At 43.8% G+C, this 26,326-nt stretch overlaps 1 protein-coding gene across 1 annotated transcript; it reads left to right on the top strand.

Moving 5' to 3' along the window:
• Window positions 1-22,124: 22,124 nt before the first annotated feature.
• On the top strand, window positions 22,125-23,961 carry LOC136531084 (uncharacterized). Its single transcript, XM_066523806.1, has 2 exons — window positions 22,125-22,533; window positions 23,162-23,961. The coding sequence occupies exons 1-2, from the start codon at window positions 22,125-22,127 to the stop codon at window positions 23,959-23,961; spliced, it is 1,209 nt and encodes a 402-aa protein (XP_066379903.1).
• The last annotated feature ends 2,365 nt before the right edge of the window (window positions 23,962-26,326 follow it).

Here is a 26,326-nt window from a genome sequence, read left to right as displayed (position 1 = left end):
TGCGGGTGGGCGTCGGCTGCAGGCGCGGAGCTCTGTCTGGACGAACGCGGCCTACATAGCGGGATTTGGCGTGGGGCGAAGGGAGTGACGTGCATTAGGCACAGGTGTGGGAGCTGCGTCGCGTTCCGAACGTCTGCCGGAATGCTCAAGCTTATCTTGTATTCAAAATACATGATGAATCCATGTCTATCGATCCCACCTAAAAACGAGATCATGCAAAAACCGATAAAGAAACACCTCGTCCCGTTTCGCATGTCCTTTTCACATTTTCTTTTTGAGAATACAAAAACGTGCGAGATAAACATAGAAAACGAAACGGGATTTTTTCGTCCGTTTTATCCCTAATGCCAACCCTCACTGAATGACCCCAACAACCCTCTTGCATTGCCTGATCGATAGAGAATCATGATCATGAGATCAATCAATGATTTGACCAAGGGGAGGGACGTCCCTGATTTTCATCTTAAGAAGTTGGTGCCTGTTGACACCGTTTTTTGCACGTGTCAAAATGATCAGAGTGGGCTAATCGGCAGGTGGAAAGTTACTGTATACGTTGACAGCCGATGAAAATCAGCTTGTAAAGATGGTTGCCGATGAATGGTGGTGATCGATGGAAAAGTTGATTTACTCGGGCGTTGCCGATAAGGTTGGAGATGTTATTGTCGATGCCGATGAAGGGAGGCTTGAAGACTACTGCCGATGAAACAGGAAGTATGCCGATGGAAAGGAGGTTGGTGAGATTTCCATCGTAATTGAAGCGGACAGGGAAATAGATAGGAGTTGATTTCCTTTTCTATATTTGTTAGAGTATAATTCATGTAAAGAGTCATGTGTTTCCTTAGATATGGACTTGGTGTCCTAGTTGTATTTTGGTTATGTCTCTTTAGATCAGGGTATAAATATAGATTGAGGAGCAATGTAATATATATATCAATCAATATCAAAACCAATTTTTACTCCTATTTGCATCTACTTACTTTTCGGCGACTTCGTCAATTTGCATATTTTTTCTTTTTACGAGTTCTCATTGATTCGGTGAGTTGCATCGTTTCAGTGTGACCTTCGGCGATTCTCGAGTTCCGTGTGAGTACCTCTTGGCCGTGACTTCCGGGCGTATCGCTGTTGTCAGGACCAAAGTGCTCGTATCTTCATCCTTGTCGATTAACAGGTCAAATCGACTGGCACGCTTTGGATATCGATTCGGGTATTAGCCCTTTGTGTTTGTAGATCCACTTTTGCATTAACACATCTTTTGGCACGCCCGGTGGGACCAATCAATCCGATCAATATGATCAATTCCGAGATCGATTCAGGGAACATTATCGCGGTATCAGAAGAAGATCTTAAGGAAGAGCAGAGGCAGGCCATGGAAAAGGCTATAGAAGAATACAGGCAGCTTTGTCTGAGATCATTTAGCCTGAACAAAAGTGGACAAGTCATCTAGAAGCAAGATTTGCCTTGCCTCGGCAGGTTACCTTTGACTCCAATCCTGGTAAACTTCAAGAGATGGTTAATTCTGCAGTAAATCATGCTTTGATTAATCATTCCAATGTGCTGTCCAATACTGTTCATAATGCTGTGGTTCGAACTCTCAAAGAAAGACAAGCGTCACCGCATTACGTTGGGCCTGCCTATCACCAACTAGAGCCGGCATCTGTCAATACTCCATCGGCTCCCTCGGCCGTTGTGGGTACAGAAGTTACTTCTCCTCCAGTATCGGCAGGCTTACCTAATATTCAATCTACACCGATACTATCAGATCTGGTACTACCAGGAGGACGAGTTCAGCTTAATACAGATCTATCGGCATCAGCTATGTCCGGCCCTGTGTCTCAGAATAGCCAGATTCCTGCTAGTTGGTGGGGATATGGTATGCCTCCGGAGTCATCTGCTTTCAATTCTGGGTTACCTCAAGTGTTTGATGCAGTAGGAAAAGCTCCTATACCATCGGCTGTTTTGCCGATGACTCAAGTGCCTGAATATGCCACAGCAACTACTGTGCAACCAACTCCAGGAGGTTTCCAGATGCCTTTGGTTCAAACACACAATTCAAGTCCATCGGCAAGCTTACTGCCGATGCAGCAGAAAGCCCCTGCTATAAGTCAAACTGGGGTTCAGTTCATGCCTCAAGCTGGTTATAATTATCCAACAATGTCAGCAAATTACCAGCCATCGGTAAGTTTTGTACCGATGAGTTCTAATAATGGTTGGTTAGGACAGTTACCTGTTCAACATGCAGTTTAGCAAAATCAGCAGGTTGCAGGGATTCAACAAGGTCATATGCAAGCTGGTTTCCAGAATCAAGCATCGGCAGCTCAGCCGATGAATCCTTTCCAGCAGGTTAATGGACCACAAGTAACGGCAAATATGCCGATTACTGGAGATCGTGGGCCACAAAGATATGTGGAGGGATATCAGCAGGTACCTCCTATAGAAATTTAGCCAGTTCGTCAGCAGAAGGCTGATGCTTTTTGGGCCGATAAGATAGCAGAAATTATGAAGGATCAGTTTGGGATAAAGCCCAAGGTCAATACTTATTCTTATCGGACTCCATACCCTCCTGCATATGATTTAATTTCTCTCCCAAATCGGTACAAGGTACCAGATTTCACTAAATTCTCTAGGCAAGATGATACATCAACAATGGAACACGCCAATCGCTTCATTATTCAATGTGGAGAGGCAGCTAGCAGAGATGAATTAAGAGTTCGATTATTTTCATCATCTTTGTCTGGATCGACATTTACATGGTTTATTTCATTACCACCAAATTCTATTATTACTTGGGCTGATCTAGAAAAACAATTTCATAAGTATTTCTTTGCTGGAATCTATGAAAAGAAGCTTACCGATTTAGTAAAATTGAGATAGCGTAATGATGAATCGGTAGAAAGCTTTGTGCAAAGGCTACGAGATGTAAAAAATAAGTGCTATAGCCTGGTGCTGGATGATCGGCAGCTTGCCGATCTGGCTTTCCAAGGGTTATTGCCACATCTTAAAGACAGATATGCTTCTCAGGAGTTTGAAAGCCTTAGTCATCTTGTGCAAAGGATCTCTGATCAAGATACTAGGGTCTTTGAACCTAAAAAGAATTGGAGTAAAAAAGTATCATTTGTTGAAGAAGTAGGAGATTCTGATTCTGATGAAGAACCAGTTATCGGCTTAGCTGAGTGGGTTAAAAATAAAAAGCCGATATCTTGTCCCTTTGGTCAGAAAGAGCCAGAAAAGTGTACCTTTGATATCACCAAGGCCGACAAGATATTTGATCTTCTGCTTCAAGAGGGCCAAATTAAGAGGTCACCTAATCATGTGATCCCATCGACAGAAGAGTTGAAGAAGATCTTGTACTGCAAATGGCACAATGTAACTTCGCACAGTACAAATGAGTGCAAGGTGTTCAGGCAACAGTTACAATCGGCTATTGAATCTGGGAGAATTAAGTTTGGTACTTCCAAGGCCCAGAAGCCGATGAAAATTGATCAACACCCTTTTCTAGCAAATATGTTGGAGGCCAAAGGGAAGACCAAGGTATTGACGTCAGAGGCTGCTGAGAAAAACGTATCAGTGGATCCCCAACATCGGATAACTACCGATGATGCAAAAAGTAAGGGTTTGTTGGGAGAAAGCAGTAGTTCCAAAAACCCTCCTCGACCTGGCATTGTGATTACCCATCGAAGGCAGCAGGAGGGTTGGCGTCAGCGTAAGGACCGATATCAATAACAGCAAGAAGAGAGATGTTGGGAAGAATGGTATCGGCATAAAGATCATTGGAGGTTCCCGTTTTTCATCCATTGCTGGGAAGAAGGTATTAGATTGCCAACTGTTGAAAATTGCCCTGAGTGCAATGGTTATTATGGGGTCAATCGGTCAGAAAGAGGTTTCAGCCTGACAATCAGGGTTTATTTATCAATGAGCCGATCAGAGGTAGAGCATCAGTGCATGATCGGCTGGGGGTAGACTTAGTGTACATGAGAGGCTTGGTAAACGCGCTGGATATTTTCCAAGGAATCAAGAGGAGCTGGAGGAAATGGCAAACGCAAGAGTTCTCGATGAAGAAATATTCTACAGGGACCCTAATATACGCCGTGTAGAATCAACTGGGACCTATTATCAGCCGGTTTGGAAAACCAAGTTTCCTCGATGGTGCTCGGAGGGTCTGACAAATACACAGAAAAGAAGGATGCAACGTGAGCATCAGGAGGATTTATACCGAGAGGAAAATTCCTCTAATGAGAGGTCTGGTCATCAGTAGTGGCAGGTAAAACACAAAAATAAGGGTCCATCGGCAGATGTTAATATGGTATTCATGTTGCCGATGAAGTTTTTGGCACTATCTGATAATGAGGAAGAAGTTGTTCTCTCTGATCAAGTAGCTCAGTTGACACTAGATCCGATGATGGCTGTTTTTGAGAAACCTACCGATAACGAGAGACAGCATCTTAAGGCTTTGTTTGTGAAAGGCAGAGTTGATGGACAGCCTGTATCTAAGATACTTATCGATGGAGGGGCTACGATTAATATTATGCCTTATGTGATGTATCGGAAACTTGGTAAGGGAGATCAAGACTTGACCAAAACCGATATGATGCTGAAGGATTTTGAAGGCAATGTGTCACCAGCTAAAGGGGCAGTATGCGTTGAATTGACCATCGGCAGCAAAACCTTGCCGACAACGTTCTTTGTTATTAATGGCAAGGGTGCATATAATCTGCTTCTAGGGAGAGATTGGATTCATGCTAATTGTTGTGTTCCTTCTACAATGCATCAATACCTTGTACAGTGGATTAGGGATAAGATTGAGGTTGTCCCTGGTGATTCTTCTTATATCATCGCATCGGCAGAATCAGATACTTATGAGCGAACTAAATGCATATCAGGAGAAGTTTGAGAAAAAGAGTTCCTTAGAGTTGCTGATTATGAAATTCCACCGATCCAAGCAGCCGGTTCTGAAGAAGAGTTTTAATGGATAGGTTTGCCGATGATGGAAAATTAGGTCAAGGGTTCACATCGGCAGATGATTTAGTAAAAGTAGATATTGGTGATGGCGATAGGCCAAGACCTACTTTTATTTGTGCTAAGTTAGATTCCGAGTGTAAGCAGCAAATAACTGATTTGTTAAAAGAGTATAAAGATTGTTTTGCTTAGGATTATACTGAGATGCCTGGATTAGACCGATCGATAGTTGAACATCGGTTACCTATCAAATCTGGATTTTGGCCACATCAGCAGCCAGCGCGCCGATGCAACCCTAATATACTTCCTGACATTAAGGCCGAAATAACTAAATTAATTGAGGCAAAGTTTATTCGGCAGTATCGATATGCAGAGTGAATTTCTAATGTGGTTCCTGTTTATAAGAAAAATGGAAAACTTCGTGTTTGTATTGATTTCAGGAATCTCAACAAAGCCACACCGATGGATGGTTATCCAATGCCGATTGCCGATTTATTGATTGATGCTGCAGCCGGACATCAAATTATCAGCTTCATGGATGGTAATGCAGGTTACAATCAAATATTCATGGCTGAAGAAGATATTCCCAAGACTGCTTTCAGATGTCCAGGTCATGTAGGGTTGTTTGAGTGGATAGTCATGACGTTTGGTTTGAAAAATGCCGGCGCTACTTATCAAAGAGCTATGAACTTTATTTTTCATGAATACATCGGCACATTAGTGGAAATCTACATTGATGATGTAGTGATTAAGTCTGGAGATATCACAAAACATCTAGCCGATCTACAAAAGATACTGGAGTGCACAAGGAAGCATGGATTGAAGATGAATCCTAATAAATGTGCATTTGGTGTATCGGCAGGTCAATTCTTGGGTTTTATGGTGCATCAGCGGGGCATCGAAATCAGTAGGAAGTCTATTGATGCAATTAACAAGGTGGTTGCTCCTGCCAATAAAACTGAATTGCAATCTTTGATCGGTAATATTAATTTCATTAGAAGATTCATATCTAATCTGTCGGGTAAGATCAAGGCTTTCAGTCCATTACTTAAATTGAAGGCCAATCAGGAATTTGTATGGGGAGCTGAGCAGCAGTTAGCCCTAGATGAAATTAAGAAATATTTAACGAATCCTCCAGTGCTAGTTCCACCTCAACACGGGAAACCTTTCAGGTTGTATTTGTCAACTGATGATACCGTTATCGGTTCAGCTCTTATTCAAGAATTTGAAGGGAAAGAACGTGTTATTTATTATTTGAGCAAAAGATTAGTGGATGCTGAGACAAGGTATTCGACCATCAAAAAATTATGTCTGTGTTTATACTTTTCTTGTGTCAAATTAAGATATTATTTGTTATCTGCCGAATGTACGGTCATATGCAAAGACGACGTAGTCAAGTATATGCTGTCGATGCCGATAATAAGTGGTAGAATCGGCAAGTGGATTTTAGCATTATCAGAATTTGAACTACGTTACGAATCGACTAAGGCAGTTAAGGGGCAAGTTATGGCTGATTTTGTCACTCAGCATTGTAAAACAGTGGACTCTCTGGAGGTTGCTCCTTGGACACTTTTCTTCGATGGGTCCACATGTGGTGAAGGAGCAGGGATCGGCATTGTGTTGATTTCACCTCAAGGAAGGAAGTATGAGTTTTCATTGCCGATTGTTGCTACATCAACAAACAATCAGGCTGAATACCAAGCCTTGATAAAAGGGTTAGAATTGCTGAAGGAGATACGTGCCGATGCTGTTGAAATCTTTGGTGATTCTATGCTAGTTATAAATCAATTGGCTGGGATTTATGAATGCCGAAGTGAAGTTTTAATTTTGTATTACGAAAGATGTTTGCAATTGTTGAAAGGGTTTAGAGATTTTCGTCTTGAACATATTTCTCGACTGCATAATGAGGAGGCTAATCGACTAGCTCAGCATGCTTCAGGGTATCAGCCTATTCAGGAAGTGCTAACATCGGCAGTTGATACCGATGACTGGAGAAAGGAGATTGTCGATTATTTAAAGGATCCATATAAAAAGGTTGAAAGACGTATAAGGTTCCAAGCTACCAAGTATGTGCTCCTTGATGATGAATTATATTATCGAACTATAGATGGAGTTTTACTCAGATGTGTTAGCAGTGATGAATCGAAAAGTTTGATGGGTGAAATTCATAAAGGAGTGTGTGGAGCGCATCAATCGGCTTTCAAGATGAAGTGGATGATCAGAAGGAATGGATACTATTGGCCGACTATTCTTGAAGATTGTTTTAGATATTTTAAAGGATGTCAGGGGTGTCAAAAGTTTGGTAATATTCAAAGAGCGCCTGCATCGGCTATGAACCCTATAATTAAACCTTGGCCGTTTTGGGGATGGGCTATCGATCTCGTCGGTCAGATTTATCCGCCATCGAGCAAAGGACATAAATTTATTCTGGTTGCTACCGATTATTTCACAAAATGGGTTGAGGCAATTCCTTTAAAGAAGGTGACATCGGCTAATATGATCAATTTTGTGAAAGAGCATATTGTTTACCGATTTGGTATTCCTCAAACTATCACTACCGATCAGGGTACTATGTTTACATCGGGAGAATTTGATGAGTTTGCTATAGGTATGGGAATTAAAGTTTTAAATTCTTCTCCATATTATGCTCAAGCTAATGGTCAGGCTAAGGCTTCTAACAAAGGGATCATCAAACTCATTAAGCGCAAAATTAAAGAAAATCCTAAGAGGTGGCATACAGTATTAAATAAAGCCTTGTGGTCATATCGGATGTCATGTCATGGCGCAACCAAAGTAACACCTTATCAGTTAGTATATGGACACGACACAGTATTGCCTTGGGAGATTAAAACTGGCTCTAGGCGAATACGTTCTCAAAATCAGCTGACAGCCGATGATTATGATACTCTTATGAAGGATGAGTTGGAAGATGTGGCGGGTCATCGGTTAAGGGCTTTAGTTAGCATCGAAGAAAATAAGAAAAGAGTAGCCAGATGGTATGACAAGAAGGTGAAGGTAAAGGAATTTACCGATGGAGATCTGGTCTGGAAATTGATTTTACCGATTGGGACTAAAAGTTCAAAGTTTGGAAAGTGGTCTCCTAATTGGGAAGGTCCATATCGGATAAATCAGTCTGTTCCTGGTAACGCATATATTCTAGAAACCCTTGAAGGGGTTGTGTTTCCCAGAGCATTAAATGGAAAATATTTAAAGAAATATTACCCTAGTATCTGGATGGATGCATAAAAGTATAAGTGCCGATAACAGTCCTATCGGCTAAAATTATACAAGGATATCAATGTCTCATAAAAGTGCCGATGCAATAGATAAGATTTACAAGTTTAACAAGGATTGGATAGCCAATATCGCACGCAGGTGAATCTGGTCGGCTTCCTTCATTTCTTTGATGTCTTCATCGGCAGCACCCTCCACAGGCTTGAGTTTTTTCTTCATGGCCAAGGCTTTACGAGCCTGGATGTCTCTTTCTTGCTGAAGGGCCTTGATGGCATCGGGTAGCTGGCTTTCTTCGTGTTGGGCATGAGTTAAGGCTGCCTCGACTTCTTTCAATTCAGCCAATAGAGCCATCCTCTTTGCCGATAAATCTAAGATTTTCTGCTTAAGTTCAGCGCCCGAAGTCTGCAAGTTGCCGATGCCCTTGTGCTTCTCATCGGCAATCTGTTTTAGTTGTAGCATCTCTTCTTTGAGTTGAGCCTGAGCTGCTCTATCGGCAATGCGTTGAGCAGCCCGTTGATATTGCAGTTGGTGGCTTTCTAAATGGGCTGCTGGGAAGAGTGCTTCTTCAACATCGGCAGGGACCTGGCCACGGATTGTTTTGAAAATTGCCTTTGTGGGGTCCGAGTCATCTACTAGTTGGGCGGTATCCTGTTGTAACAAGTCCAGAAGAGCTTCCAACTTGGACTTAATTTCTGCCGATATTGTTCCCAATGCAAGGGAAGAACTTGTTTCCTCTCCCTCATCGTCAGAAACATCAATGGCAAAGGAAAATAGGCTATTTGGGGAGTCTTGTTCCTGAGAAAAAGAAAAAGAGGTCAGTTAAGGATAAGTATGAATGTTATAAATCGACTAGGTCAATAGGCTTACCTGTTTCAAGGCAATTTCCTGTAATTGGCTGGAGGAAGCAGCCTGGAGTATGCCGTGTGGAGGATCGGCTGAGCTTGCCGATGGGATATCCTCTGTGGCCTCGTCGGTGGTTGGCCCTTGGGGTATGATGACCGATGGTATGTCCTATATAGGAGGATTAACTGCTTGCTCAGTTGCATCGACTGATTCTGGCCGGCTTGCAGACGTTGGGGCAGATGTGGGGATCAGCATGGACTTCTGTCGTTTTGGCTGTGCCTCGGCATCTGTTAAGGCTTTGTGCTTTGCTTGGGCCTCAGCAACGGTTGGCTGGGGGGCATCGGCACTTGTTGGTTGTGGAGCTTGAACATCTGGTACGCTTGCCGATGTACCCATTTGTTGCTGCAAAACAAGTGTAAGGTATGATATTTAACAGATAAAATGTAAAATCAAAGGAATACCTCTGAAGGTTTGCCAGAGGTAGTGGTGCTTGATGTCGAAGGAATTGCCGATGACGATCCAGCAGCGGCTCTTACACCTTGATGATTAATGTTAATACAGTTTGTGATCGGCATGAATAGAAATAAACAGGGTTGTTACCTTGAATGCCTTGACCAGGGTTGTAGCAGCAGCCAATGGAGTGGCCCTAGCTGTAGCCAATTTGGACTTGGAGGTGATGGTCTTGGCACAGGTCTTCTGGTGAGCCAAAGCAGCTAAGGTGGGGCGTTGTAGCCGATCGGTGATATTAGGGAAACAGGCCGAAGATCGAAGGGTTTCCCACTTTTGCTCATAGATGGTGCTGGGTTGTTAACCTGTCACGAGAAAGTTAGTTACCAATATATGAAAGGAAAAAGCAGAAGGGAGTTAAAAGAAACTTACTGCGTCATTGGGAATGGCGTATTCAGGGTCGATCATGTGCCGATATGTGTGAGCAGATGTTGCAAACAGTTGTTCCCTCCACTCTCACCACCATTGCTTATATGATTTGGTGATGAAAGATGCTGGCGTCCAGATGGATATATCGACATCTGTAGTATCGGCATCGGGGAAGAGTTGCACTACCTTGCTCCAATCTGTTCCGCAGGTGATTGTTTCTCTGGGTTTGATCACATCGGCAAAATAAAGTTTGATTGGCAGTTGCCCAAAAGCCAATTGATGGGATACTGCCGATGGATTGTAGAATTCGTACGTGATATTGGTGTTTTTTCCCGCTACCGAATGTGTTTATTGGGATTGTCCTGGGAGTAATGATGGCCATCATGAGTTCATTATCTTGATTCAGAGTGTCATCGGCAAAGTTGAAAAGAAGGAGGAATCTATTTTCTTCGTCGATATAAGGTACCCAGGCCCTATGATCACGAGAAAGACCATTGTAGAAGCTTTGGAAGAATCTGCCGATCTGGTCTTCATTGGCCTCTGTCCCAGGGAGGACAATTATGGCTTCACCAAAATTGAGGGGTGAGCGTGTTGCCGATTCCTCATCCCCAAGCACGTGGTCTTCAGTAATTTCTCGTGGGAATTATTGGGCAAAGAAGTCCCATTGCAAACGTTTGTGCATATGGGCATTCAGCCACATGTTGATAAACCACCACGGGCCTCCTAAGTTATCGATGGGTTCGCCAAGCAAAAGTTTCTGAGACACTTGATGAAGAAGATGATAAGCAGAGCTCAGAAGGTATCGGCCAAGAGGGAACCTTACACCATTGGTCAAGAGTTCAGCCGCGGGGAGGAAGGCGTTGGTTGGTCCTACTGATCGACCACAGAAGATAAATTTTTCTAACCACATATTCAAGAATGTGGCATGTTCTGTTTGGTTAACTGTCCCAGTCCTCTGGCATTCTTGAATATATCCTGTCCAACCGCCGATGTTGCGGGTGTTCACCCTATGTTCAGATTTTCTGCCATAGATGGAGCCTTCATCGGCAGTTGAAATGTCCAAGCCAGTGAGCATGTAGACATCGGCAAGTGTGGGAGTAGCTGGGCCATGTCCAAACATAAAAGTGTTTGTTGTGTCTGACCAGAAGTAAGCAGCTGCAATCATCATTGACTCGTTCTTTTGCATATCGGCAATGGATAGCCTGATGCATTGGTCTAGCTTCCGTTCTGCCCAGTGTACTTGCATCGACCTATTGACCCTTAAGTACCAATCTTTCCACCCTTTGGTGGGTTTGGGCCAAGATCGGAATGTATCTTTCCATAGATTCAGAGAAAAATTTTGGGCTCTAAAAGGGATTCTGTTAACCTCTGCATTAATCAGATCAGTTGGATCTGGGTTGCCCATTGGTCCTAGGCATTGGAAATGCGGCTGATCGGTTGGAATAACTAATTTATTGCGAAGTTCCTAAGTTTAGAAGATCCGAAGAACAAAGAAAAAGAGAAAAATTACCAACTGTATGAACTCACAATCAAGGTAAAAAGTAACGGAAGTGGAACGAACCGCAGGGACGTCGAAGTTGATTACCATTATCTTGAGGTAGATGGGGGCACGAGTTGGAGACTCGAGGTTGACGCTGGAGAAAAGTTCTTGTTGGTTGAGGTCGCGCAGTTGTTCGTCGGAGTCGCCGCCAGAAAGAGAGAATGCCAAAGATTGGAGTCTGAGGGTAGAAAACGAGGGTTCCGGAGAAATCTATTTATAAGCCGCTTGGAGTAGGGGTATTTTGGACTTATCTCTATGCCGCGTGCATGTAGGTCGAGATGGTTCAGATGGATATGGTAACTGTTCACACGATAATCAAGGAATTGTACAGATGATTTGATGACAAGTAATCATGATTTGGAAGAGATCTCGGTACAGGATATTTTAATTCTGAAAATGGCGGCATTATTGTGTTAGGATCTTGCCGATGGATTATTGTTTCGGTATCTTAACCATAATCAGGGCAAGAGTGGTTGGAAATTGTGTGATATTTACTGAGGTGCATGAATCAGGACTAGATTTGATTAGATTTGATAACAGATCAAGTTTTGACTTGGAGGATGAGTTACGGTAATTGGGCGAAGGCAAACGTTATCTGTAGTAAATTTTAGAGCAATAATGGTTTTATACTCCGAAATTGGGGGCATGTGTTGACACCTTTTTTTGCACGTGTCAAAATGATCAGAGTGGGCTAATCGGCAGGTGGAAAGTTACTCTATACGTTGACAGCCGATGAAAATCAGCTTGTAAAGATGGTTGCCGATGAATGGTGGTGATCGATGGAAAAGTTGATTTACTCGGGCGTTGCCGATAAGGTTGGAGATGTTATTGTCGATGCCGATGAAGGGAGACTTGAAGACTACTGCCGATGAAACAGGAAGTATGCCGATGAAAAGGAGGTTGGTGAAATTTTCATCGTAATTGAAGCGGACAGGGAAATAGATAGGAGTTGATTTCCTTTTCTATATTTGTTAGAGTATGATTCATGTAAAGAGTCACGTGTTTCCTTAGATATGGACTTGGTGTCCTAGTTGTATTTTGGTTATGTCTCTTTAGATCAGGGTATAAATATAGATTGAGGGGCAATGTAATATATATATCAATCAATATCAAAACCAATTTTTACTCCTATTTGCATCTACTTACTTTTTGGCGACTTCGTCAATTTGCATATTTTTTCTTTTTACGAGTTCTCATTGATTCGACGAGTTGCATCGTTTCAGTGCGACCTTCGGCGATTCTCGAGTTCCATGTGAGTACCTCTTGGCCGTGACTTCCGGACGTATCGCTGTTGTCAGGACCAAAGTGCTCGTATCTTCATCCTTGTCGATTAATAGGTCAAATCGACTGGCACGCTTTGGATATCGATTCGGGTATTAGCCCTTTGTGTTTGCAGATCCACTTTTGCATCAACAGTGCCGTGACTCGAACCTGGACTGGCTCAACCAATCACTTCTTTGGCGTGTTATGCTGACCAGTTGCATCATGAGAGTGTTGGCATGAGATCAATCAATGGCTCCGTTCGACTTACCTTCATATTCGACTTATTCGATTTCTTTTTCAACCAAAACAGTATTTTTCTCTCACAACAATTCAGCCAGAACAGTATTTTTAATCCGGTTTCACCTAAAATTCGATGTCTCTGGGACTCCGACGATTCTCTCCCTTGGTTTTTTTTGGAGGACGAATCTTCTCCTGTTCAGCTGTAATGGCAAACCGTTGTTGTCCAGCGGGCAAACTCATATGCTTCGGTGGTCCTCTCGGTCCGTAGTACTCCCCCCATACTGGCTAAAACGACACGATTCAGAGAGGTAGTACCTCTTTTGCCACGAATTGGCCCCGATCCTGCGCTGGTTTTGCATCATGGATGTGGTGGAAGTCTCTGTGTGGGCATCCTCAAAGGACCTCCTTGCATTGCGTGCCCGTGCGGCTGGTGGCTTTGTGATCATGCGTGCCGTGGTCCAAACGGACCAAACCCGATAATCGTCATGTGCTAATGCGTGTAGAATCCTTGATCGTAATCGAACGACGCACGAGGTTGTGAGCTGTGAGATGTACTGTATATGCTGCGCCGTGTGCACAAAATAAAATGGGTCCAGAGGCCTGGACCATATATGTACTCGTCTTTCAAAAAAAGGTTTCGAGGTACGGTCATCCAGATTGAATTTTACTATAACGTGGAGGAAGAACTGTGAAGGTATATACTCTCTTTTCTATTTTAGTTTAGTTTTGTCGTCGAACTTTTGAAAGAAGTGAAGGGCGCGATGCTTAGTAAGAAGCAAAGACCCGACACCGCTGATCTCAGAACATACCGGCTTAATCTTTTGGAAGAAAATATGCAGTTAAGGTGTGTGTTTCTTCATTATTGTGGGTCTGTATAGATGGTTAGCATAATTTAGAAATAGTACATGATTTGTCTTCTATATTTAGAAGTGAATTATTAAAATCAATGATCTTATTTAGAGAGTGTTTGAAACTGCTGCACAAACTCCACTATGACGTAACTCCAAGCACCTTTTTATGTGCTCTCATAACTCTATATTTTTTCTCGAACAAAGTGTGTGGAGCTAAAACTGTTTAACTTAAAGACATGGAGCGGATCAGTTCCAAACACCCCTTTATTTCTCTCAATATTTTTTGGTAAGTTTGAAAACACCATAATTTTAGGAGGAAATTCTTATGAACTCCTGGAGATACAGTCTAGTATTTACCAGCTGGGGCCGACGATAAGTTTCGGGTTTGACTTTTCCTTATCTAACGGTAGCAAAAGGCAGCAGCTTTCTTTGGTTCTACGGAAAAGAATCTGAAGGAGAGAAGATTCTTTGGGCGACATGGAAGAATCTGATGCCTAAAAGCGACGAAGAATATGCTACCGGCTTTATCATCACGAAGGAACCAAAACCTTGTGTCGCTGAGTGATTGGGACCAGACTAGTGATAACGTTTCATCATTTACATCATGGTATACTAGTACATCATGCGCGCCATCGCGCGCGCCGGTAAATTACCTAGTTAAGACGTAGGTAAAGAGGATGTTTAATATTTGCATGAAAACAATATTAGGAGTTTAATGTAGATATGTCATGCACAAGAACAGAATGATTGGAGCTCTTTTTATATTTAACATGGTAAAATTATTGAGAATTGTAAACATGAAATGATTGATGTGGTAGATGACATTTCGTAGCAAAAAAAAATAGAAGGCAATGCAATAAACTATTTGAGGTGTTCACACTGCATGAGCAATATTCTAAAGCTTCTGTTTTCACACCGACCATGAAGCATGAGTTTTTTTTTCTCTAGAGTCACATAGAGATTAGAAACTGGAAGAAGGACATGGCATTTACCTTACCCGTGTATTTACGTCTTCGTGGCCTACACCCATGAATTCTGTACCTAAGCAATCAGTCATAAATTTATTGTTAAGTTTTGGTACAGCAGGTGTGGGACAAAACACTTTTTGAATAAAAGTAGCCGATTTGTGAATTGTGCTGAGGCATCTGAACTTGCTTGAATACTTTAAATGCATACAGAAGCAACTAATTAACTATTTTCAGATCTTAACATCCTACCTTCTTCATTTATACAAAACGCTTAATCTCTTGTTAAAATAAATACAACTGTTTCATAATCCACAAGATCGTGCTACCTTCGTGGTAGAAGCTTAATAACTTCATAAATCAGGTCAACATACTATAAACAGCGCAAGCCACCTTTCTGGCTTGGTTGAGAAGGAAAAAGGCTTGGAAAATTGGTTAATCTACTACAAAAATAAGCATTCTAGAATCCCTGAAAAAAATATAAATAAAGGCACATCATCTCTGTTGGAACCATACTCTCCTGTACTGAATGACTTCTGTCATCTAGAATGTTTTTTCCTATGCTAAATGACTTCTAACATCTAATGCTATTTGAGTGGATTCATAAAAGATTGCAATTGGTATCACTCCAGTAAATTTGTTATACATAGGCTTGTGGGGTGTTTGGGTACAAAGAATGACTGACTGGCTGCTATAGAATACTATCCAAAAAACGAGGATTCAGCAATACTACACAAATGGTGCTACGTTACCGTAGATCTTTATCGACTAAAACATCTTTTTTTGACCTCCAATGCTCAGCGCCCAAATTAGGCCGCGAAAGAATATTTTTTTAGTCTAGAAACCAAGTAGGAGATAGCAAAACAAACAAGACAATGCACAACCTGAAATCGATAAGCTCATAATTTATGTCAACACAAGGTAAGAAATAGTGCTTATGTTGAAACATGGGTAGGAGTCATAATAATCTTAGCCTGTATTTATGTCAATCAGGTACAAAGCAGGAACACAAATGTGCTTTGATCTGACCGTCTGTACCGAATGTGGAGGTAATGTTAAAATGCTTGTTTATTTCCAAATTTCGTACGCCTTATAGGTAACACCCAAAAAATTATAATGTTTTGCACAATGATTATGAGAATAGTGCTGTCCAGATATGCAGTTAATTAGGGGGTTGAATATGGCATTGGAAGAGGTACGTATTCTTGGGTAGCAAGCATTTGACAGCAGGCTACGGAACCATACAGGAAACCAAAGACATCATTCTAACTGAAAATAATAACGATATGGGTGCTGAAAATAATAACCATGCAACCACGAAACTAACGATGCTCAGATTATTACCTTGCTGCAGGCAGTCTTGAAACTGAAGCATGACTGACCTGATTTTTCAGCAAGCATGGTCTGATCATGCACCCAAAAAAAGAGTGTGTTTCAAAAGATTATCTATCTGGGAAATTAATAGCTGTAGTGCATCAAACTATGTCGACGAGATTATTTAGAACACGGATAGATCGATAAGATTGTTTATTGCAGCTAAAAAAACCGTTAAATATTTATGTCGCTCTGAAACGTATAAACAGAATATATATCATCAACGGGGGATGATGTATATGTAGAGGCAAAACGTCCTAAGGCACAGGTGGTGGTACCTTGTCATCAAATGTATGGTCCATGAGGCTTATGGTTCTGGCAGGCTACACCATGTCACCAAAACATATGTACATGTACATGGCAGTCCTCCACGCATGCAGATGGCAGCCTGGAAAACAATAATAAATGCAATCGGTGCTTAGCATGTAAAACCAAATTCGTGTACTCCGTCGCAGCAAGCTGATGGTAAGAAAATAAGCACAAAAGTAAGCCATGCACGTGTTCGAAAGCAAGACACCAAATTGCATAGTGTGTAAACCTTTAGAATCACATAGTGGGAAAAATTAAGGATGTAATTTATGCACTAAAAGTATGCAGCAGGAATGTTTCGATGCAGGGTGATTGTTTGTCGAGATTGGGGATTAATCTAAACACGAGGGAGATTGAAAGGAACCTGCGAACTAACGGTATCATCATGCTGAAAGTATTTGTACCTGTAAAAATTATCGTCTCAAAAAATGAAGTAACTTTTGAAAAATTGTACTGTCTCTGCATTATATATGGGAGACGTTGCCTATCAGGAGCAATCTGAATTTTAGATGCTGGTGCCTAATGTGTATATTTTAGGTGGCGGTATGTATAAGTTTAATAAATCAATTTATCACCTAAAGGAAATGAGATATGTGCTTATTTTGTCGATCTTCGATGGCACTTCATATTGGGCAAACCAAAAAATATCTTCTATGATCGGTCTTGGCAATAGTTTAATTCTTTGTACTGTAAAGGCCATATGGTATTTTCAGCAAAGAACAATAAATCATTATATCACCAAAAGCATGAGATCAACTATCTCTGCCGGTGTACATTTCATATGGGAGTTTATATTGGCCAAAGAAATAATATCTTATAAGCATATGTTTGTATGCTGTTTGTTGGCATACGATCATTGGGCCAGAGTGAGTGAACATCTATGTCTGTATTATGATTCGAAGAAAAGAAAGACATTAGTCTTGGTATTGTGGGCGTATCACCCCATTACCGAGATTTCCTCCAGAGTCATAACAACTAGGAAGGTAATGAGTAAGTCATATTAGGAAGGTAGGCGCAGGTGAGGGGAAATGGGGAAAAGAAAAACAAAGGGAAAAATGGGAAGGAAAAAACAAAGAAATAAAGATATTAAAGTAATAAAAATAATTAAAAATTTGAAATTATAAAAATAAAAATAAGCAGTGTTGAATAGTAGCTGGAGGCTTGAGAGGCCGGGAATTCCCGGAGTGTTAAAGAGAGCATATATAGTTATCTCAATAATCAAGAAGAGAAAAGAAAGAAAATGCAATCTGTAGCCGAACCAACTATGGCAATGCCCAAAAACAAGGCCCTGATCCTGTCTACAGTAGGAAATCTGAGAGCAAATTAAACAACCAGGAACAATTTAACACAAAAACAAAAAGATGTACACAGTGTTTTGGGGAGACGATTATTTGCTCTCTTAACTTTTTGAGGTCATGGCTGATATCTTTTTTGATCTATCATTCTGTCTCTTTGTCGTGCTGTGGTAGTGTGTAGAGCGAGGCCAGTACGTCTGACAGGCCTGATGAGGTCCCTCGCATACATCCATTATGTTTGAAGCAAAATAGCAGATCTTATTATCCAAAGGAAAGAATTGACAGAGATGAAGAAATACAAACACAACAGCTTCCTGCATTTGGGTTAATCTAATAGGACCAATGCAGGAAGCACATATGGGAAAATATAAAGCCATGTAGGTGTGTAAGCCAAAAAGAATGGATCATGTGGAAGCTTTTTTGAAGAAGAGATAATTAAGCCTATAGCAGGCCACATTGGCTCATGACAGTTTGCAGCAATTTAATACAGGATGTTGGAACAAAGATCATGATATTAGAAAACCAAAAGCAGCACATTAAAATGTGAAAAAAGCAAGGATGAGAAAATAGGCAAATGTGATGCTAACTCAATCACAATAGAGGCAGAGGTGTGTACTGGTAGATTAAGCCCTAGGATAAACAAAGAACCTGGATGTTGAAAAATTTAAAAAAAATCTCCATGAAGGAAAAGAGGGAAAAAAACTAAAAATAGATGGAAATGAAAAGGGAATGAGAGAGGGGGTGGATCAGCCTGTCTGGCATATTTTGGTAAGGCAATAACTATAATAAGTACATAGGTAAACACACGCTGCTATCATGTACCTTGGACAAACCATAGTAACCATACTCATTCATTTGATCTAATACTTTAGTATGGTATAAGGCATAGAAGCATAGTACATCAACATATAACCATATATGATTAATTAATCTTAACATTTATGAAAACAACACCTCGCTGTAGTCCACAAGATGTATTAGCATTTAGAAACAAACCAAATAAAAATACATACAGAGGTAAGAGGTTACAAATCTGGCAGGAGATGACACCGTTTTGCTGATAGTGCACGTGGATCAGGCAGGACCTTACATCATCATCATATCAACCTGCCAGGAATAACAATAGACAAAAGGACGTCATGTCATAATCATTGTAGCATGAAAAGAAACTTATAAGCTAGGGAGCACTGTATTTTGTTGCTTCCTAATCTATTAGCCACACGAAGATTTAGCATATATGGTGTCAATTGCATCCCGAGCCAGAATGCGTAGACATTGCTGACAAATATAATTAACGAAGCTAAGTATTTAGAAAGATTTTGTCACTGAACCTTTTTTTCGCCATAATATGAGCCTTACCAATTGGACTACCTTTTTTATCTTTAGTTCTAATTTGAAACCACGTGTTAACGTGCAACTTCATGGACTAATTCTCAGTTCACAAAGGAGTTAGCAGTTGTCCTTCTCCATTAGTGCAGCATGCTGTTTATCTGCCTCGATTTGGTTTCAGACAACATGATAGGAAGGTCTAGGTGAGGCCACTGCATCGACAGTAAGGACTGAATACTAATTGCAGGCAGACGACACGCACTAGCATAATAGATGGAAAACAAAGACATGGCCAGCGATTAAGACCTAAGAAACTTTATATATGCGCAAACCTAACTTACAAATATATGACGTGGTAGACACAAACCATTCCAACCAGTCAAGGTAGACGAACAAATCTAACCTTGGAGAGGACTAAGCCTGCCATTGACATGATTAGAATATAATGGGTAGACCAAAGTAGCAGATAACCATGGAACCACCATTCTGTCAACTATCCTTTAGGCAGCACTGAACCATTAAATATGCTTAATGTCTATACTAACTGCAAGTATATGACATATGTATCTATATATAAGTGGATCGCAAAAAATATGGCACAAAACTGTATTTTGTAGCTGAAGGACACCTATCACCAGAGAAACAGTTGCAGTGCAAGCTTAGAGATGGCATGTAATCATTGCAATAAAATATGACATGATTTCCAATTGGGTCAACTACGAATAATCCAAAAAAAAATTCTGGTAGGACAGTAAATTTGAACCAATAAATTAAACTATATTTCACAAAATACCCGATGATAATAGGGATGGGAGTTTGACCATCAATTTAATATTTTCACTTGCTTCAGCACTCTCTTTGGCAAATTGAAAGGTGCTATGGAAGTATTAGTTTTGACTATTTTAGAAATTAGGGATTAAAGCGTATGGTTAAACATTGAAGTAGCTATCTCGAGAACACATGCTAAAGCTGGTCAGGGACCTGGACCAGAGAACCGACATATCTAGCATCTCTTCAAATTTGACTATGAGGATGGAACACCGAATTCTAAAACTATGACAAAGAGAAAACAAAGAGCACTTGTTTGTCTTGCTTAAGCAGAACAGTTGATGTGATATTTGTAAACTGAAGGACATTTTAGTACTCAAGCTTGATAATTGACATGATCCTAATTAGGCGAGATGGAGAGGAAATCGCAGCGCAAACCTAAAACTAATCAATGCACCACAGGTTATATTTTAGGGCTGAGTAAATTCAGGCAGCGCGGGAAGGAGGCTGAGAAAAAAACCCCCTTTATGTCCTTTCCTACCTTTCCTGGCATCGGTGGAGGCCATGTAGCCGGATGTAGTGGAGACGGGGAGGGTCCGCGCTTGATCCGCCTGCTGGCCGCAGATCCATCGCCTCCGCTGCCTGCGCGAGCTCCACGCCGTGCTCCAGCTTCAGATCCGCCGCCGGGATGGGACCCGCGGGCGCCCGCTCTAGATCCACCGCCGCTGTTGCTGACGTGACCTCCTCATCGTCATCCGCGGCCAGCACGGAGTTTCGTCCGCTGCCAGAGCCCTCCGGCGCGTCAGGGCGTCCGCTGGCTGGCCGTGCGGTCGTGGGGAGGACCGGCAACGGAGGCGCCAAACCCTAGGCCGCGTGACCCGCTGCCCTGCGCCACAATGAGGAAGTGGCGTGGGGTGGTGGGGGTGGAGGAGGAGGAGGAGGAGGGCCACCGCCGCCGCGTGGATTTGGGGCCACCGTCGAGGTCGTCCCGTGCGTTCGCCTGAGCCGCTTCGCGAGTGGGGAGCGAGGGAGGGAGAGAGAGAGAGCGAGAGAGCGGAGAGGAGGAGGGCGTCGGTGTCGGTGAGACCCGCCGAGGTTTTCATCGTGGGCCCTAGATCTGTAGCGAGCGGTGGAGAGAGCAAGGCCCGTCGATCTGAAGATCGGATGGGGCGGGGAAATCGAGGCGACGTGGACGGGCTGAGAGGCGGCCGAACCTCCTTGCTTTGATAGTAAGAAATATCTATCCAACCTACTGGAATATTTTCATAAAAAAAGAGTAATATGCATCGTAGGCCCTTGAACTTATCTTGGGGTGTCACTTAGGTCCACAAACTTTTAAATCGCACTTCTGGCACCTTAATGTTGTTTAAATATGCCACTTAGGTCCATAACTCATCGGAACAAGGTTTTGGTCGACGTGGCGTGGATAGCGTGGCGCAAGCTGCATGCACGAGCAGCAGCACAGGAACATGCACGAGCCGCCGCTGCGCAGGCGAGCCCGTGGCTGCGCACAGGCACACGCGCAAGCCGCCGTCGTGCAGGCTAGCACCAGCCGCGGCCGTGCACAGGCGCGCGAGCGAGCCGGCTCCCAAACCGTGCCTGTCACGGGCTGCCGGGGTGCCGCGCTTGCGCATAGACACATTCGCGAGCCACGACCGCGCAAGCGAGCAGTAGGCGTGCATGCGAGAAGCCATCGGCGGCGGCGCAAAGGTGTACGTGAGCAGCGAGAACTGCTCCACCGTTGTGTTCGGGCCCTTGGAGAGCAGCGCGCTGAGCCGCCGCTCCACGCGCGGCGCTGGACCAATTGGCTCGGCGTGGATGCGTCCGGGGTCCTGAGAGATGGCGCTCCGTTGCCGGCGAAGGCAGTAGACCGCCACCACCACGGCGATGGCAGCAAGCACTCCCGAGCCGATTCCGGCACTGACCAATGCGATCGCGAGGTCGCTCGACCGCCGCTTCAACCTCATGTGGCTCGTCGACGAGTTCGAAGTAGGAAGCGTCGACACCATCAGCTGCGGACTTTAGTTGCAGGGGTAGCAGACGGCTATGTATCCTGAGCCGCCGCCACAGAGAGGCGTGGAGCTCGACCTGACACCGCACGTGCACGACATCCACGGTGCGCAGGGGCCCGGCAGCACGCGGTTGAACACTCTGCTCACCCCGCCCGCGGCTTCGGCCGACACGTCGGGGCCCTAGTAGACGAGCGAGTGGTCGGATATGAGCACCCCGCACACCACCTTCCCCCTGGCCTCCAGAGCGATGAACTGCTGCTGCGCCACCGGCCATGGCGACACCGCCTCCTCCGGCGGCCCGCACGAGACCTTCTAGTTCCCCCCACAGCACGCACGTGATCACGTCGCCCACCGCCAGCGATGACACCAGGCGCCCAACTACCGTCGGCGATGGCGACGTGGCCGCCACCGTGGCGGCCACACCCCAGCACACCACCTCGCCACTATCCGCCTTCACCGCGCACGTGTGCCGCTCTCCCGCGGCGAGCATGGCGTGGCTCCCCTTCGGCTCCCGCCTCACGGCTTTCCGGCTGCCGAGACACTTCACCTCGCCGGAGCCCTTCGCCAGCCTACACACGAACCCGCCGCCCACAGCCACGGCCGAGAAATGCAGGCTCTTCAGGAACGTCCCGGACGACCACCTCCAGCACTGTATCCTCTCATCCACGAGCCCGCTAAAAGGTCGAGATGGCGACTAGAGGGGAGTGAATAGTCCTTTTTAAAACTTAATCACGTTGGCTAACCGAAACAAGTGCGGAATTAAAACTATTGGTCTAGCCAAGACTACTGTAACACCCCGGTGTTATGCCTGCATTTAGGCATTGCTAATCATACATATCGTGCATCATCAAGCATCCTATTCATACACGCATAATCTTGCATATAACAACTGAAACATTACTTCGAAACATACGAAACATGTTTGTGAAAAGAAAATGATGCATACACTTATTAGAGTTGTTTTGCTCTGATTCTTGCTTGCTAGTTGAGTAGAAATTGTTGGTTATGCTTGTAAATCATCTAGAATTGTTTAGCACAATTTTTGGAGCAAGGTTTGTATTTAAATTAATTAAAAATTTTGCTTCCAAAGTAATTTCCCAAAATTAGGGTTTTGAGTTAAAATTTAACTTTGATTCTATAATTTAAAATCTAGATAGAATTGGACTTTGGTCATAAAAGCAAAGTTGTAGGGAATTAAATTCTAAGCAACTTTCATTTTTGGTACATTTTCAAAAGAGGTCATTTTCTTGCTCAAAATAATATTTGAAAACTGTTATTTGAAAATTTATTGAAAATGGAAATTGAAAAGAATGTTTCTGTTTTCGCGGGCCGCCGCCTCCTTTCCGGCCCAGCCCCGCAAGCCGGCCCAGCGAAGCCCCCGCGCGCCTCGCGCTTCCACCGCGCCCCGGCCCAGCCCAGCGCCGCGCTGGCCTGCCTCCGCGCGCCTGCTCGCTGACGCGCCGCGCCGCGCGTCCCGACCGCGGCAGAGCTTGCCCGCCGCGTGGCCGCCCTGCGCTGGCGTCGCCCGCCGCGCGGCAGCCGTGGCCTGGCACTGCGCCCACACACCTGCCTTCACCTGCTGGTGCCCGCGCACTCGCTCCCTCGTGCCCGCACTTCCTCCCTTTCTCCTCCACAGCCGCGAGCTCCGAGCTCCGCCATCACCGTGCTCGAGCTCCGCCGGCGTCCAACTCACGCACCACCGCGCCATTCTCCAATTCCTTGTGCCCCGAGCTCCGCCTCGCCTTCCTTGAGGTCGCGCTCGAGCTTACTCCGCCTTCCGAGCACAGGTCGGGCCTCCCCGCGTCTCGCCGCCGACGGCCATGGCGCCGCTGTGCACGGCCGCCATGGAATCCGTCTTCCTTCTCCCCTCCAGCCTCGCCTAGCTACCCTACCGAGCTCGCCTTCTCCTCGCACATCTCCTGCGCTCGCTCGCTGGCGCTGCCATGGCCGGAGACGGCCGCCGGCCGCTGGCCGAGCCGCGCCGTCGCGCCCGCGCGCGCACCGGCGAGGCCTCTGCCTTCGCCAGCCAGCCAGGCCGGCCAGGCAAAGCAGCCGTGGGCCGAAGCCCTGCCAGGCCGCCGCGCTCCTCCTTTCGCTCGGGCCGCGTAGGCCGAAAACGGCCGTGGGCCAGCTGTTCCCCACGGGCCGGCCCAGTAGTTCTTAAATGAATTGATTTCCATTTATTATTTGTTATTTGAAATCAAAAATGGTTTGAAAAATGTTTGGATGATCAAACTTGTTCCAAATTTGTTGAAACAAAATTTGCTAGGTTCCTTATCACCAGATCTACTTGGGAAAAATAGTGCATGTCATGTTTGGGATACTTTTCTGTAGGATTTTAATTAATCATGGATATTGCTGATAACTTGAAAAATATGTAGAAAAATCTATAGTCTGCAGAAAAATATGATTTTGAGTTTGTTAATCTTCTTAGGTCATGTACTTCCTAGGAAAAATATGTTTCATGCATGTGCTGTGGAAAACTTTGGAGGTGTAGTTCAAGTGCCTTTAATGGCTGATTTTTGTTATTTTTGCTAGAGAGCAAACTTTGTATAAAACATGCATGTGGTAATTTTTGTACAGTCATTATATGCTATTAAGAACCTAGGAAAAATACTAATTCTGTTGTTTGACACTTTTCATAGTACAAAGTAATTTCATGCTCATTTTTATGCTATAGCTTGTCATTTTTTGTGTAGGATAGTTTGCTTATCCAAATGCTATGAAATTTTTATGGTAGTCTGCTTAGAGTAGTACTATGCTACTGTAATTTTCTTAGATTTTTAGGAGCATCAGAAATATAGGTTGCTATTCAAACCTATTATTAATTAGGGTTTAAGCAAGTGTTGCTTTAAGTGTGATTAAGAAATTAGTAAAGCTTTGGTGTATCTTTGAAGCATTTCTTAAGATATGTTAACTTAACATATTAGTAGTAGAAGAGAATGCAGTAGATGACATGTGCTTATAGTATAGTTTCTTGGACGATGTTGACTACCTTGCATTTCAACATATCCATTACATTCATCTCCTTCGATGCACCGATTGCATGAGCACTTACGCGCATTACATCATACAGGATCGCAAACCGAGAACCCCGTCATCATACCCGAGGAGCCAGAGGAGCAGCTCGAGGTGCAGCAGCAGGAAGTGCCAGAAGCCGACGAGGAGGACGTTGAGGAACTTCCGGAGTGCCCCGATCACCGTCCGAGCTCCTTCGAGAGAGGCAAGCCCCGGAGCATTTTCCTCCCGGTTTGCAATGATTTAATTAAATGCTTTACTTTAATTGATGCATTACGTTCAGGAGTTGTTTGCAACCGTTGCTGCATTATACCTTGCTTACCTTTGTTATACTATATCCTTGTTACCCTGGTATCCGCAGTCAAGTAAATGCTTAGCTGGCTTAGACCGGTAGAAGTCGGGTGATTTTCTGTCACCTGCGAGCTATAGGTGGTTACCTGGATCTGCTTGGATGACTATGAAGTCATGGTATAACTAAGTGTTAAATGAAGTTGAGACCGGACGGAGACTTGCAGAGTTTTGGACTGTAGTGCTTTCCGTCTGTGTCGATTAAGGACCGACCGTTGTTGGGCCTCGAGTCATGTTGAACGCATGCCTTACATTTAGCTGGCCGGATAAAGTACCTTCCGACCGCGAAGCTGGGAGATTTTTCGGGCCGAGTAAATTGCCCGCAGCGCACTGTGCCGAAGCAGGTGTGGTAGGACACGGGGGCGGGATGATAAGGCCAAAGTGCAGTCGGTCGGCCCCCGGGTACATGTGGTTCCTGGCAAACTCGAGGTTCCTGGAAAGTTGACTCGGTGATCAATATCTCACTTTAGCGGGTGAGTGAGATTTGTGTAAGGAACAAATCACCAGCTGGTTAGGAATCGATTCGAATCGCCATCGCTCCTGGATAGTGAGCACTTGACTTGAGTTACTTCATCGTAGTAAATGTTATGGAACACTTGGACAGTTATAATGAATATGACAGTATGGAAGTTGCGTAATGATCATTGGTTATCATTATCTGCTTAATCACATGTTTACTCTAGTATAGGTGCAAATCTAGTTGACAGGTTAATAATAATTAATTTGGCAATACTGTTTTTAGAAAGGTTCTTGAAATGCTAAAAATGCTTCTTTTTGCGAATGAGTCAGCTACCCTACCATAAAGCCCTTCATAATCCTTGGTGTCATTTATTTTCGGTTATGTCGGGTAAGTCTGGCTGAGTACCTTCTCGTACTCAGGGTTTTATTCCCACTTGTTGCAGATGGGCAGATGTACTATGGCTACTGTATCAACTGCCTGTATCCTGCGATGGGTGATGCTTAGGACCATGGGCATGGTCATTCCTTACGTCTCGTCTAATGCTTTCGTTGGAGATGATCATCAGCTGGCACTATATTTGAACTCCGTGTGAGTGTGTGTGGTTTTTAAACAAATGACTTCCGCTACTTTTATTCGAACTTGTTTTGT

Source organism: Miscanthus floridulus, unplaced genomic scaffold (assembly GCF_019320115.1).
Source record: "Miscanthus floridulus cultivar M001 unplaced genomic scaffold, ASM1932011v1 fs_276_1_2, whole genome shotgun sequence".
Classification (NCBI taxonomy): domain Eukaryota; kingdom Viridiplantae; phylum Streptophyta; class Magnoliopsida; order Poales; family Poaceae; genus Miscanthus; species Miscanthus floridulus.
The sequence above is the reverse complement of the archived record's forward strand: the minus strand, read 5'-3'. Positions and strand labels throughout refer to the sequence as shown.